This window comes from Triticum dicoccoides, chromosome 4A (genome assembly GCF_002162155.2).
Source record: "Triticum dicoccoides isolate Atlit2015 ecotype Zavitan chromosome 4A, WEW_v2.0, whole genome shotgun sequence".
Lineage (NCBI taxonomy): Eukaryota > Viridiplantae > Streptophyta > Magnoliopsida > Poales > Poaceae > Triticum > Triticum dicoccoides.
The window spans coordinates 78,385,311-78,398,958 of NC_041386.1; the positions used below are offsets into that span (position 1 = coordinate 78,385,311).

The 13,648-nt window shown below is 45.5% G+C and overlaps 1 protein-coding gene across 1 annotated transcript; it reads left to right on the forward strand.

Moving 5' to 3' along the window:
• Positions 1-3,115: 3,115 nt before the first annotated feature.
• LOC119283420 lies at positions 3,116-12,322 on the forward strand. The gene is made up of 13 exons (XM_037562975.1): positions 3,116-3,671; positions 4,281-4,534; positions 6,117-6,695; positions 6,804-6,989; positions 7,376-7,588; positions 8,085-8,211; positions 8,286-8,352; positions 8,631-8,772; positions 9,689-9,931; positions 10,202-10,387; positions 10,473-10,546; positions 11,300-11,370; positions 11,792-12,322. The coding sequence occupies exons 1-6, from the start codon at positions 3,116-3,118 to the stop codon at positions 8,154-8,156; spliced, it is 1,860 nt and encodes a 619-aa protein (XP_037418872.1). The 3' UTR covers positions 8,157-8,211; positions 8,286-8,352; positions 8,631-8,772; positions 9,689-9,931; positions 10,202-10,387; positions 10,473-10,546; positions 11,300-11,370; positions 11,792-12,322.
• Positions 12,323-13,648: the final 1,326 nt, after the last annotated feature.

Sequence of the window (13,648 nt, forward strand, 5' to 3'; positions counted from 1 at the left end):
CTCGGACAAAGGGGTTGGTGCTACGGCGGCTATCATGCGTGATGACAAAGGTAATTTTTTGGGAGCCCCATGCAAGTTTATACCTATCGCGGTGGATGCAATAACAACAGAAGCATTGACCATGCGAGACGGGCTGATTTTTGCTAAGTCCTTTAGGTGTAACCGATTAGAAGCCGAATTAGATTCTCTGCAAGTAATCAATTACTATGATGGACAAACCATATGGTGAGACTACTCGGCGGCAATATTCGCAAAATATGTGGACACTAGTATTTTAATCGGGAAGGTCGTTTATAAGCATTGTTATAGATCTTGGAATCAAGCGGCTCATGTGCTAGCTCATTTCAATTACTGTAATAACACTTCATCTAGTTGGTTGGACGATCCTTCTAACTTTATTGTCAGTAAACTCGTAGACGATGTAAACGACCTTCCTGATTTCATGTGGATTTCCTCTTGTTGGGATCTGAAGGCCTTGATCCCCTAATGAATTTGGTTTTGAAATCATTCGGGGTAGTATTATATCGAACAACCTATTTAGTGTGGATTTTCTGTTGTTGGGATCTGAAGGCCTTGATCTGTTCCCAGACTACCATTCTTTTATTGGTTCTTTGGAGGAGGGTTGGTCTGTTGTTCCCCGTTCCAGAAATCACTGTTCTTATGCTTCTGTGGTTCATGAGCCACGTTTCTTTGATCTTGGTCGTTCTTCAGGAGGTATTCCTCCTCAATCATGTTCTGTGTTCAAACGCATTGATTCAGTTCATCAGTCAATTTCTCCTGTGTTAACATCCTTCAATAATGTCGCCTTAGGGAGGGCGGGATCTTCGACGGTTCAAACTCTTGACCCGAATGAGCCTGGGCCTACGAATATAATGGGTGCGTCTAGAACTCAGGCGAGGCCTTCTGTGTCCAGTGTCTGCTTTCAGGCCGTAGAAGGCCCAGTTGCACCAATAGAATCCGTTGGCGGACTTGTCATAGATGGGGCCACATTGAAGCTAATTGTTGGTTTAAAGGGGATAAATTGTAGGCTGCCGCTTCACCTCCCAATTATAGTCCTCAACTTGCTGCTGGTAGTCGAGCTTTTTTGGAATCCAGGCACAATCACCGGTCTTTGCCCGAGCCGGAATACGACAACGGGAAAGAAGAACAAAACCGGTAACGAGGATAACGGTATAGTGAACATGTGACGACTCAGGAGGATACTGATGCATCCGGGTTTTCTGAAATATAGTGAAGCAAAGGAAACATCACATGATAACCAAAGGTTCACTCGAATGGCATTGGTGTATTCACAGGGACCGATATGAATGTCCACAGTTTTCGCTATTGGTCATTGAACAAAAGGGTTTTTGTTCATGTCTATGTTTTACCGAACCTATAGGGTCACAAGCTTAAGAGAATCACGATCTGCTGAGTGTTAGTGGAACAAGAGTTATGAGAAAATATTCTTGGAATAGTTTCAGGAATATAAGCAATAGTTTCAAGAGAGTTCTGAAAGAGTTTCAGATATTTCCATAACTGTTCTGGTGCGAGGACACATTGGATAGGCCAAGCGTAAGGCCCATGAGGCTTTAGGCCGACCCAAATGGAGGTTTTACAGAGGTTAGGGACCAGATGACAGGGTCCATGGCGTCTGGCCCTGGGCCAAACGCAAATGTTCGTGGCGTTTCCAAAAACGCCAAGAACCTTGGCGTTTCGTGCTAGAATCCGAGCATGACTCTTCCTTGTGTTCCAAACCGACTCTGGAGAGGCCCACTCCAAAGTTACGGCCTTGGGGCTCAACATATAAACTTATGAAGTAGTTCTCTCTTGATCTAGTTCATAAGTTTTGAAGGCACCTCTACTTCTCTCTTGATCTAGTTCTCGTGTAGTTTGATCTAGCTAGATCTAGTTCCAGTTTTCTCTAAACCTCATAATAGAGAAGCTCTGTACGGTTCTCTTCTTCTCCCTCTAATTCTCCGGCGACGATTAGCGTTGGACGGCGAACCGCTGCCGGATCGTGAAGACCGTACGCTTGCAATCTATGAAGAGGTCGTGCTTTCGGTCTTTCGGTTGTGGGACGGTTCGTGAGCGGTTTGATGGATCGTTCATCTACGGTTCGAGTGACTTCAAGTATGATCTACACCGACTCGTCTTCTTCTGCTACAACTCGGAGTCGGTAACGATCGTGATCCCAACCCGTAAAGAATCTTCATATTGATCTTGGGTGTGCGTAGGTGCGATTTTTTTCTACCACGTTTCCCAACATTAGCACGTGCTACAACCGGCGATTGGATATGTCGTAACCGACGACGGCGAGGTTGTGGTGGCGATGACGATGCGCCATTTTTGGTACAACCGACAACAGAAAAGCTACCGACGACGACAAGATATGCTACAACAGCGACTGCGGTGTTGCGTTTTTTGCTGCAACTCGCGGCAGAAAAGCTATCACTGATGGGTAATTTTGCTACAACCAGCAAGAAATTTTGCAGCCACTGGCTGACGCCGGAGCTGGAACCGGCAGATGGATTTGCTACAACCAGCAAGTTATTTTGCTGTCACCGGCCTACGTCGGAGCTGGAACAGGCAGATGGTTTTTCTACCACCTGCTGGACCGCCTGTTGCCGCCGCCTGCAGCCGGCGGCGCTCCTGCAACCGTCTCACTGCACCACCCTCCCGTGAACCGCCCCGACCATCCCTCCAGCCTCGCCCACATCCGGTGTTCTTCTCCAACGGAGCGCACCACCACCCCACCACTGTCATCCACCACGGCCACCACCCTAAACCCTAAGATAGATAATGAGGTAGCCCTCCGGCGAGCCCCTTCCTTCTCCTTCCTCCCCTCCGGCCTTCCCCTGGCGAATTTCTTCAGGAATCCCAAAATCGACCGACCCATTAGCTAAAGTGACGTTTAGCTAATGTGTTCTTAAAACTGATTTCGAGTATCACGTGGATTTAGTGAATCCTTGAGGGGCACGACACCGACTCGTCATCGATCGGCCCATGCCCCGTCACATGCGCGCCTATATAAAGTGATGCATGACGGGGATTTACCGATCGCATCGGTGGGTGACACGCGCGCACGACAGATAACAACGTCCGTGGGATCGCAACCGCAAGCAGGCGCACATCCATGGCGAGGGTGTTTTCATTGTCGTGCCTCGTCTTCGGGCACATCGATGACCAACATGCCACCACGCTGTATAGCGTTTCGGACGGCACGCGCCGCCCCTGCGAGGAGATGGAGGAGGTGCTGCGCGGCAAGCGGAGCTGGGTGACATCGCGCGGCTGGCTGCTCCTCTGGGACTCGGCGACGCTCGCCACCATCCTGTGGAACCCGCGGGCCGCCGCCTCTGATGGTGACAAGATCGCGCTGCCGCCGTGGGCTTCGCCGCCGGCGTCAGGCACCGACGGCGCGCTGTCTGGTGAGCCCACGGATCCCGGCGGCTGCACGATGGTCGTTCTCGAGCGGTATAGGTCGAGCTCGGATGAAACGACCATGTGGTACTGCCACGCCGGCGGCACGCCGTCGCCGTGGGACAGGTACGTGTACGACCTGGGCGGCGTGCGAACCCCGTGGGGCAAATTCGCGAAGCGGTTCATGTCTGGCCTCGCGGCGTGCGGCGGCAAGTTCTACTGGTCGGTCAGGGCGGCCGAGTACGGCGTGCCCAGGACGAAAAACGAGAGGGGCAAAGATATATATAATTTTTTTTCTTCCAGAAACATGGATACGAGATAATGGCTCGATCATTTATAAAGCCAACCAAATTTAAAAGTGAAATTTATACGAAATTATGACGTGAATCTAGATTCAATTATCTAATTGCCAATTTATAAGTCAAATTTATACACATGGATATTTGATACAATATGCTACCTTTGTAACACGGATTTTTTTTTTTGCGTAAAAACACGGAAATCAGAATAGTATAATAATGTGGAAATTAGAAAAAGAGAGAACTAAACGTCTAAACCTAGGGCTTATACCTTGATTGAATGATAGATCAGTACAGTTTCTTCCATGGGGATGGCAAGTCGGCCGGCCGGCCGGTTGATCGCTAGAGGGGCGTCTTGTATGTGCAGCGTAGAGCAGCAGGCGGCAGCGCGACGGCTTCAGGTCGTGGCGGCGGTCATGCAAGCAGTAGATTAGGCGACGAACGCATCTCAAACTCGAGCTAAACTTAATTCGTTTCTAGCCAGAACCACCTGATTGTATACAGATGGGCTGCTCGCTGGTGGGCTAATAACATATCTGTTTCTCACACACGGGCTTTAAACATACAACTGGAAAAATAAAGGGAGTAGGGGCAAATGCCTTGGGCCAAGTGGAGCCATCGTTGACATCGCCGTCTACAGGGTGGATCTCGCGGGCAAGAGGTTTATCAGGGTGGGCAGCATTGGCGACCGGGCCATCCTCGCCGGCGGCTCGAGCTACGCTTTCGCAGGCTGGTGCCCGGCCAACGAGTTTGGGCAGCTGCCCAACAGCGTGTACTGGATACACCCCTACGACGGCCGCATGTACGTGTACGAAGTTGGATTCAATACGGAGGAAGTACGCGAGCTCGGTGAGATTGCCCGGGACCGGGAGCAATCTAAGTCACTGCCGTTCTGGATAGTTCCCGCACACCCATGAGCCTAATGTTGTTACGATCACTGATGGATGTGTACGCATACATATATGTATGCCCATTATTTTCTTTAAAGAAAGAGTATGTGGGAATATCATTAAACCATATATGGTTTAATAAATATATGGTTAAATATGTACATTGTGCATATGGTTAAATTTGTACATGCGTGCTAAAAAAATGAGTATATCTGAAGCAGTCCCACACATATGATTAAATATGCATTGTTACGATATTTGTTAAATCATAGTATGTTTTAGAGATATCTCACATAAATATGTATAAACTATAATAAAATTTACAAAGTATGAAAAACATAAAAAAAGTTACATAGTAGAAACTGAATTCATCGCAATATAAGAGTATTTTCTAATGATATATGTTCCAAATCTTTACCTAATAATAAAGTAAATTGGATTTCTTTCGTCCGTCATGGATTTTTTTAAAAAAGTTCCTCTATTTTAAAGAATTCAACCCATAGTCTTGTTTTAGATTAAAATGAATCGTTATTTTCGTATTTTACACAAAAATTCCTGTCTTTTCTTGAAATCAACCCACCGTCCGGATTTAAGTCACGCCTGAACCGTTATTTTACATTTTTCGAACCCCCCTAATGTTTTAGGTAATTCATCCGTGGATCATATTTAAGTCAAACAAATAATTTTTAAAATCATCCATATCTTTTAAACCGTGACTCCGATTTGAACAAGTTACATATGAAATGTGATTAGAAAAATATGTAGAATACGAATATGAGATTATTTTTGCCTGTTAACTATTTTTAAATATTATTTTGGAATACATTTGAGTCAAACCAAATGATTTTTTAAATTATCTGTATCTTTTAAACCGTAACTTCGATTTTAACATATTATATATGAAATTTTATTAGAAAAAATTGTGAAATCTAAATGTGATGTTAATTTTACCTGTTAAATATTTTTAAAAATATTTTTATGGAACCAAACTTATAATTTATAGCGCAAGATCCATTTTTTCATACCGGCGGCGATCCAGATTGCAAATAAACGCCCTACTATAACCATATATGAAAAAGAAAATATCAATAACTACACATGCATACCTCTAAAAAATGTCGCAGGGGAAAACAACAGATTTCTCATCGCGAGAGTGAGAGAAAGCGAGCGAGAGAGAGAGGTGGAGAGGGAGGAGAGAGGAAGAGAGAGACGTCTTAGGATTAATCATATTCAACACACGTTTTTTGTGAACACGAGGCCATCGCCTGCGAGGGTGAGAAGGAGGATAAGCGACAACATCAATAAATAAGAGAAGGATGTTCCTACAAGGCTCCTTAGAGCTCAGGCACTCTCGACCGTCGGATCGGTTCCCTTGATGCGTTCTCGTCCGTCCGATCGAGATCTGGAGAAGTCTGGGCCGTTGGATCTGGGATTGACACTGCTGGAATGAATAGTAATGGCAGCAAAATGTAAATACCGTGCCCTCACCGGGGTATTTTGGTCATTTCGCGTATTGGGGGTATAAAAGGGGGGCGTACCTAGCCGCCTCCTCTCTCCCTCCCTCCCGCGCGCCTCCTCTCCTCCCCCCGCCTCCCGCAGCCACATCGCCGCCGCCGCCACCCGCCTCCCCACTCGGGCGAACCCCTCTCCTCTTCCCCCGCCTCGCCTCTCTCCCTTCCCCCGTCCAAACCCTAGGCCCGCGCCAGCCGGCCGCCGCCGCCGCCGCTCGCCCAGGCCATCCTCCCGCTGTGAAGGAAGCGGCCAGAGAGGAAGGGCGTCGCCGGGTGTGCGCGTGCCTCCGCGGATTCGTGCCACGGTTGCCGGAGGCGTGGGCGCCGCGGGTCAACCGCACCGGGGAGGATGGGGGCGCCACAAGCCTCGTCGGAGGTCGCCTCTCCAGATCGGTGGAGGCCAAGGGCAAGGGCAAGGAGGAGGGGAGAAGAAGACCTTCGGCCAGCTGCGGGAAGCCGCCGCTGGCGTCCTCCGCGGTATCCACCGGCGCCGGTGGCGGGCAGAAGCGCAAGTGCCACGACCACGCGCACTCCGAGAACGTCGCCGGCGGAAAGTACGGCGCCTCCGGTGGCCGCTGCCACTGCTCCAAGCGCAGGTTAGTAGTCTAGCAGATTCGATTCACCCAGGGATGGATTTCGTTGTTCCGTTCTTCGTCTGCCGGTGTTATCCATGTTGCTAAAGATTGAATGAATGGAACCGGCAGGAAGTCCCGGGTTCGGCGGATGACTCGCGTGCCGGCAATCAGCACGAAGGCGGCAGAGATCCCCGCGGACGACTTCTCGTGGCGCAAGTACGGCAGAAGCCGCCTGTGGAGAATGCCCTGGACTCATCAGTTGACGCAACTCGGTTGAGCTGCGGTGCACTATATTTAGCTGATTTTATTGGGAAGGTGGGCACTTACCTGGAAAATAAAATGGCCTGGTTTATCCTGTATTATGGCCTGTCGTTGATAACGCTGCACCAACTAAAGCTCTTGGTTGTTTGGAGAGGAATTGCTTTATGTTATAAGGGAGATCTTTTATGATAAACCTCTGTCTCTACATCACCGAACTTAGATTGGGCCAATGTGCTCCTCAAATAATTACTTACTGTACAACCTAGACTGTACATGCTTGCTAAGCAGTCATAATTGCAAATAATGGGAAACTATCGCGTTGATTGGGTACCAACTCTGCAAGTTAATTAGGGGTTTCTTATTTATGCATTGTCCTGACAAAACTCGAGGGATTGGATGGCCTTTCTTTTGTTCTTAATTCTGTGTTAAATTTGTCCCAGTGGTGGAACCAGGGAGGTGGGAATAATTTCAGTATTAAAACTGTGGGGGAAAGCAGACACGTAGGCGGGCTCTTCGGCGGCCGCGAGAACTACGACAAGCGCATGCACTGCCTGTCCAAGGAGGAGGTCGTCGTGCATGCGCGGATGCGTCGCCGGGCCCAGTTCTCCTGCCGCACCTTCCGCAACATCATCGTCCTCTCCATCATCACTGAGGTAGCCTAATCCCCCCCGCCCCCACCGTCCAGCTCTGAGATGATTATGGTCTGGTCTAGCGGCTGTGGATATTGGGAATATATGATTGTGGTTTAAAGCGAACCAGCTATATTGACGAAGTATGCAGGGTGCTTTCATAGTTCGGGATCATCCATGGTGATTAGACAGACATGGCCAGTCCACCACATGGGCGGATACACTGCATTTTTGGTTCTTAGATTCTATAGTATATCTTCTTACTGGGAATAGATGCAGAGATTTTGGTTATGATTGTTCTGTTAGACATTCATGTTCACAAGTCAATGCTATTTGTGAATTCCTTTCCTTTGTAGTTATTACTGTTAATTTGAGAAGTTTATGCAAGCCTTTTGTACACTTGCCCAAAATGTTCAGTTGTGTGCTACTGTTTTCAAAGTACAAATCATTGTATGTTTAATTATATGCTTAGTTTTTCAATGCATAAGAAACCAATGCCGCGCGGTCTGTGTATTTGCAGGAACATTATTTATCGAGTTTTGGATCAGATGCGGGGATTTCTCCTGAACTCCACCGCCTCAAGCTGTCGTAGTTGGTGTTGTCCGTGCTGGATTCGATTGACCTACCATTGTCTGCTACCGTGAGAGGTTACAAGGTTTCCCAATCGTCCCAGTTGTGGTTGCCTGGAGCTCATCCTTGATCTGCTCTTTTTCCCTTGCAGGTAGGTCCGCTGCGGGTGCTCGTGCTTCTGGTTGATTCGTCCTGCTGCGCCGGTCTTTGTTCTGCAGGTCGATCCCTTTTCTTCTTCTCTTCTCATTTCTCTAGCCATTTGCATAAATGTTGGTCCGTTTTTTGCTAATAATAGGGACTCACTAATTACTAGCAAAAATCAGGATCAAGTGCAGGCTTAATTTTCTGTTACAAGTTAAGGATTAGGCCTCAATTATTATTCTTTTATTATGATTATTGTGTATAGCATGTTCGTTATTCTTATCCTATCTGATTGTTGAACTGCACTTGATCATGTTTGTTCATATTCTTAATTATAATAATTGTTGATCTGTAGGGCCATGTCTGTTGGTGCCACGAAACGGCCGTGGCACTGCTTGTGTGAGCCACGACGGCGCTACCCGCGCGCCTGCCCCGAAACGCTGCCGCGAGCCGAGCCGCCGGCGTTCATCTGGAGAAGCGCGGGAAGAAGAAGATGGGTATGCTCCTCTTGCTCTTCTATTGCCTAGCTTGATTTAGTTCGTCTCTTTTTCAAGTTAATACACTGTACTGGAGATTACTGTAAGACGAAAGCACGAATGATGATATTTTTAAACATTTTGAAAGAAGGGCATGTTGGTTTAAGAGAAAATTAGCGGTGTTGGCTGCTGGTATTTGAACCCCTGGTTCTATCCAATATCAATGACAAATGAGCCTTCCAACATATTTCTGCATTCACATTTGTTAACATATTTCTTTTTCTCCTTGGCATGATGTGCATTAGCTTCATCAATTACAATGCCTTGCTAGAGCTTCTGCCCATGTGTTTATTTCATACCACATTCCGAAGTTAATCTCGTGGTGAGCTCCACCCCCTCTTCCTACCCCCTGCACATCTACCTTAGGAGGTTCTGAGTGCTGTGAAGGTTAGTGTGAAGTGCTGTGAAGGTTAGTGTTTGTCAGGCATGCATAGCTTAGGTTGATAGGACTGATTACTAAATTAACTGGTGGTGGTTCAATTGTATTTGTATCACCTTGATGTAGTTATCTGATTTAGGAAAGGAATCTAATTCAGTCCTTTTTGAGATATAAAGGAAGCTAATTCAGTCCTTTTTCAGATAAGGAATGCTAATTCAATCCATTCCTGTATTCATTATCTTTGCATTGGCACTCAGGTCGACATCATACATGATATAGGAGTTGTTGCAGCCTGCAGTAGTATATGCTTTTGAAAGAAAAATGCCTCTTTTTTGGACTGGAGATATGTTATCAATATTTCAAGCAAGTGTACAGTAGCACTCACGTGTTCCTAAAAAATATGCAGCAATAATAATAAGATTGATTCCTTCATTTTTTCCGCAGAAAGTGTAGTCTGCAAGCTTCTCAAATCTGGGTACTCTTTGTGGGTTCTTGCAGGTTAGATGTTCAACGAAATGATTCTTCGGCATCCAAGCTAGGTTTATATGGCATCAAAGGCCACGGCGCATGCTGTACTGACAGATAGTTCAGTCCATCGTAACCATAGTGCCCTCACCATAACATGAACAACAGAGGGCCGGTGCGCTCACCATGACCTTGATGGCACAACGGAAGTTCGAGTCCTCTGTAGAGAAGCATCCAGTGGCGGAGGCTATGAGGTTGCATTCTTATTTCTCCTAGGTGAGCTTCTCCTCATTTTTCTAGATCAATTATTTGGAGGCAGTGAGCGTCAAATAATATCTCCTCTATTTCTATTGCTTGACCAAGAGGAATTTGTATATATCAATTTGTGGGAGGCACACATTCACGTTATATTTTGCTAGGTTAAATAAGATTTACTTACATTAAATGAAGTACAATGATGTCCTGCTATTTTACAGAGTGAACGAAAAAAAATTATGCAAGAGCATATGTCATATGGTAATAACCTCCGTTTGTTAACCACGACAGGACTATGTTTAAACATTCAACAACTCCGGCCAACATATGAAACAAGGCCAAGTCTCGCATGGGGATGTAGCCCATCCTCTGCTTGCTTCCAGCATGGCGCCAGCCGGATCCACCTCGGCCACAACCACGACACCGACATTGGCAGCCATGTGCTTCTTCTCCATCACCACAAAATGAGAATGCAAGGTCTCTATTCTGCTCCCCCTCCCCTTCTGCTTGCTTGTTTTGATTTGGCCGCTCCCCTTCCTCCCTCACTCCCTGATGCACGCAGGCACAAGCAAGGGAAGACCATCGCTTCGCTCCTCTGGGCCGCCGCTGCTCCAACCCTACTGGACGCCATGCAAGGTATCTCTCTGCTTTCTCTCCTTCTCATGCTATGCTCTGCTTGTCCACACCCACCAATTTGGTTATTGCAACTTTCGTTCTTGTTTGTGTGTGTGTGTGTGTGTGCGCGCGCACGCACATCACGTTTTTGTTTAATTTTGGATGGCTCAAACCGGCTGGATCCTTAGGTTTGTTTGATTTAATGGAATTGGGACTTGCATGTTTTGCCTATTTCAGTGAATTTAGATCATATTCTTCTTAGGCACTAAACTTCTTTGCAAAGAATGTGTGGAGAGGTGGTTTAGCTCTCTGAGATGGTTGTGCTCAAATTTACACGGGGTGGCTGTCTCTCTTCTATACATTATTGTCTCCTTAGGAGATTAAAGAGCTTCTCTTGGTTGCATTCATTACTAAAACATGGATGTTCAGAGCAAGTAGCACACCATGGATTTAAATGTTCAGTTAACTTTGAATTTGTTGGAGTTATTAAAACATGGAGTTAAATTCACAGTACCTATGAATTTAAATGTTTGAGTACTCCAAGCATGTTTGGTATCAACAAATGTTTGATACAGTATGTAGTGCCATCATCTCATGATTCTGCTCATGGTTTCTTTTTTACTGCCATGAATGTATTTTGAGTAAATCAACTGAATTTTAATTCAGTTCACAATGCACACAATTTTGGTGACTATTGCGTGCTCAAGCTTTGCATCGTGTGGACGTGTGCCAGTTCCTTCATGGATTCATGCTGGTACTTGTGTTGCATTGCAGTAACTTTTTCCCGCCTTGCTGGAGGAGATGAAGCACATGGCAAAGCAGGAGTTCATTGCGCACTTAAGAAGGTATAGCAGTAACAAATTTCGCCTGTAGTAGTAACTCTTTCCTGCCTTTGCTGCATTTTTCTCTTCACTACAGTATACTACACCATCAGTGATGCAACGCCAACAATCACCATTTCAAAGAACTAGAGATCATTTGTACTCCTGATTGTATGCATACATGGAAGAAAACCCCAAATTGAAATTAGAATTACATGTTGATAGCAAATTGGCATTTAACTCTGGTCAGAAAAATGAGAGATCAATTTGCAAGAGCTGGATCAATTTGCATGTGTACTGTAATTTTTAATTTTTTCAGGCGTACTTCTCTTAGAGATCAATTTGTCAATTTTCAAGCCAACTTGTCGATTTATAGGTTACATTAGACAGAACTTCTCTTATAGATTAAGTCATGTTTCTCACCATCCTCCTCATCACGTAGCAGAGGAGGCGTCCTGGAGCGCGGTGGAGGCATTTTGGGCGTGGAGCATGGCCCGGAGAGAGGCCTTGCGGTTCCTGGAGCCTAGGGAGGCCATGCGAGAAACCTGGGGCAGCAAGGTACTGCCTCTTGCTGCTCCTCCCCCATGTCTGTAGCTCGCCTGGAGCTCCCCCATGCCTTGAGCTCGCTAGAGCAGAGGCCTGCGGAGCGCTCCCTGGGGCAAGGCCTGGGGCGATCTGCAGGGAGGAGCAGAGGCCTGGAGCTGCGGGGAGAAGAGGTCTGGAGCTGCAGGGAGGAGCAGAGGCCTGGAGCCAGCGGCGAGATCTGGAGGCGACGACGCGAGGAAGGAGCGAATCACGAGGGAGAGGGAGGAGCGGATCGCCAACTTTTGAATTGTATAAGGATGTAATTGAAAAATGATGTTTAGTTCAAAATGTGTGTTCGTTGCGACAGATATTTCGGGACGGAGAAAGTACTATTGACATAGATACACTTTATTTATCAAGGATTTTTGTATATCATATTATCACAGGAAAATGATCTATGCATGCACTTTTTATGGTCATGTACAGTTCAGAGCCAGTGTTATTTATCAAACACATAATTTAAATAAGGCTTGTGAAAAAATTTGCCCATAGAAATGATCACTTTGGATTGGTAGTGTCAAAAGGATGCAGAACATTTGTAACATTTCTTCCCGTGTTCATGAGACTTTCACTCTGTTGTTGCATTAGTCAAGTTTAATTTCATTACATATGTGTGCATGTATCAGTTTTCATATGTAAAGTGATATATTTAATAATTATGAGAAATTTTGTCAAATTTGGTGGGCACAAAACAGAGGCATCCGGAAGCAGGACAAACGTCATTGGTATTTTGTTGGCCATTTTTTGCGTCGCATCTCAAATGGAATGGCACTCATGGAGGCAATTGAACCAAGCTATCTATTGTATGCCTAACTATGGCTTTATAGTTGTATCGCCTCTGGTGCCAATGTTTTCTTCTTAGCCCTGAACCTGATAATCGGTTATCCTGTTACATGTTCTAAACTTGCCTTTATGTAAATGCATCATGCCGTTTGATCTTCCATCACTTGACCATATCGTTGGAACCGGCACCCTCGCGCCAGGGCGCGTTGCCGATCTAGTAAATATGATGCCTCGCAAAAATAAAGGAGATGGACCTATTGTGGTCTTGAGTGATGGTTGTTGAGTTAAGAATGTGTGTTATGTTTTCTCTCCCGTTGCAACACACGGGCTCTTTTGCTAGTATATAATAAATAAATAATACAACTAATATTTAACTTTTGTTATTGTTAAGTATGTCAATAAGTAATGAAAAATATACTAACACAGTAGTATAGTAAGTATAAAATTTTACTATAATTTTGCGTCAATCTGACAAAACCCTACCTCCATTTGCAGAGGAGGCTATCCGATCATTTCTTTATAATCAGAGACCTTGCCTACAACGAAGCATATTTAATCTTTGAATGAGATGTTCAAGCATTGGAAACTGTTGGATCGACTGTTGCCCCAGCTAAATTGTTCACGAATTTAGTCGATCTAGATCTTTATTAAATTTATATGTTATGTTAATAGTCTCTTAGCATAATTTTATAGGCCAAATGTCGATGTGGCACATCAATTAAAGAAGAGAATGGGGCTCTATGTTAGTATACTTAATAATTTCACTACAATTTTTTAGTATGATAAATCAAACATGTTTATTGGTAGATTATGTTCTCGCGAGGATGGCAACATTTTTAGAAAGCATGGAAAAACCTTGCCATGATCATTTTCTGCAATGATTTACTGGGCTTTCTAAAGTACATTACCATCCTCGCGACACATAAATTGCCAT

What these genes read in the sequence shown, in the direction of transcription:
- LOC119283420 (XM_037562975.1), top strand. Translation starts at nt 3,116, where the DNA reads ATGGCGAGGGTGTTTTCATTGTCGTGCCTCGTCTTCGGGCACATCGAT. An exon ending in TGCCACTGCTCCAAGCGCAG is followed by an intron (nt 6,696 to 6,803) that starts GTTAGTAGTCTA and finishes TGGAACCGGCAG; the next exon opens with GAAGTCCCGGGTTCGGCGGA. An exon ending in TCCTCTCCATCATCACTGAG is followed by an intron (nt 7,589 to 8,084) that starts GTAGCCTAATCC and finishes GTGTATTTGCAG; the next exon opens with GAACATTATTTATCGAGTTT.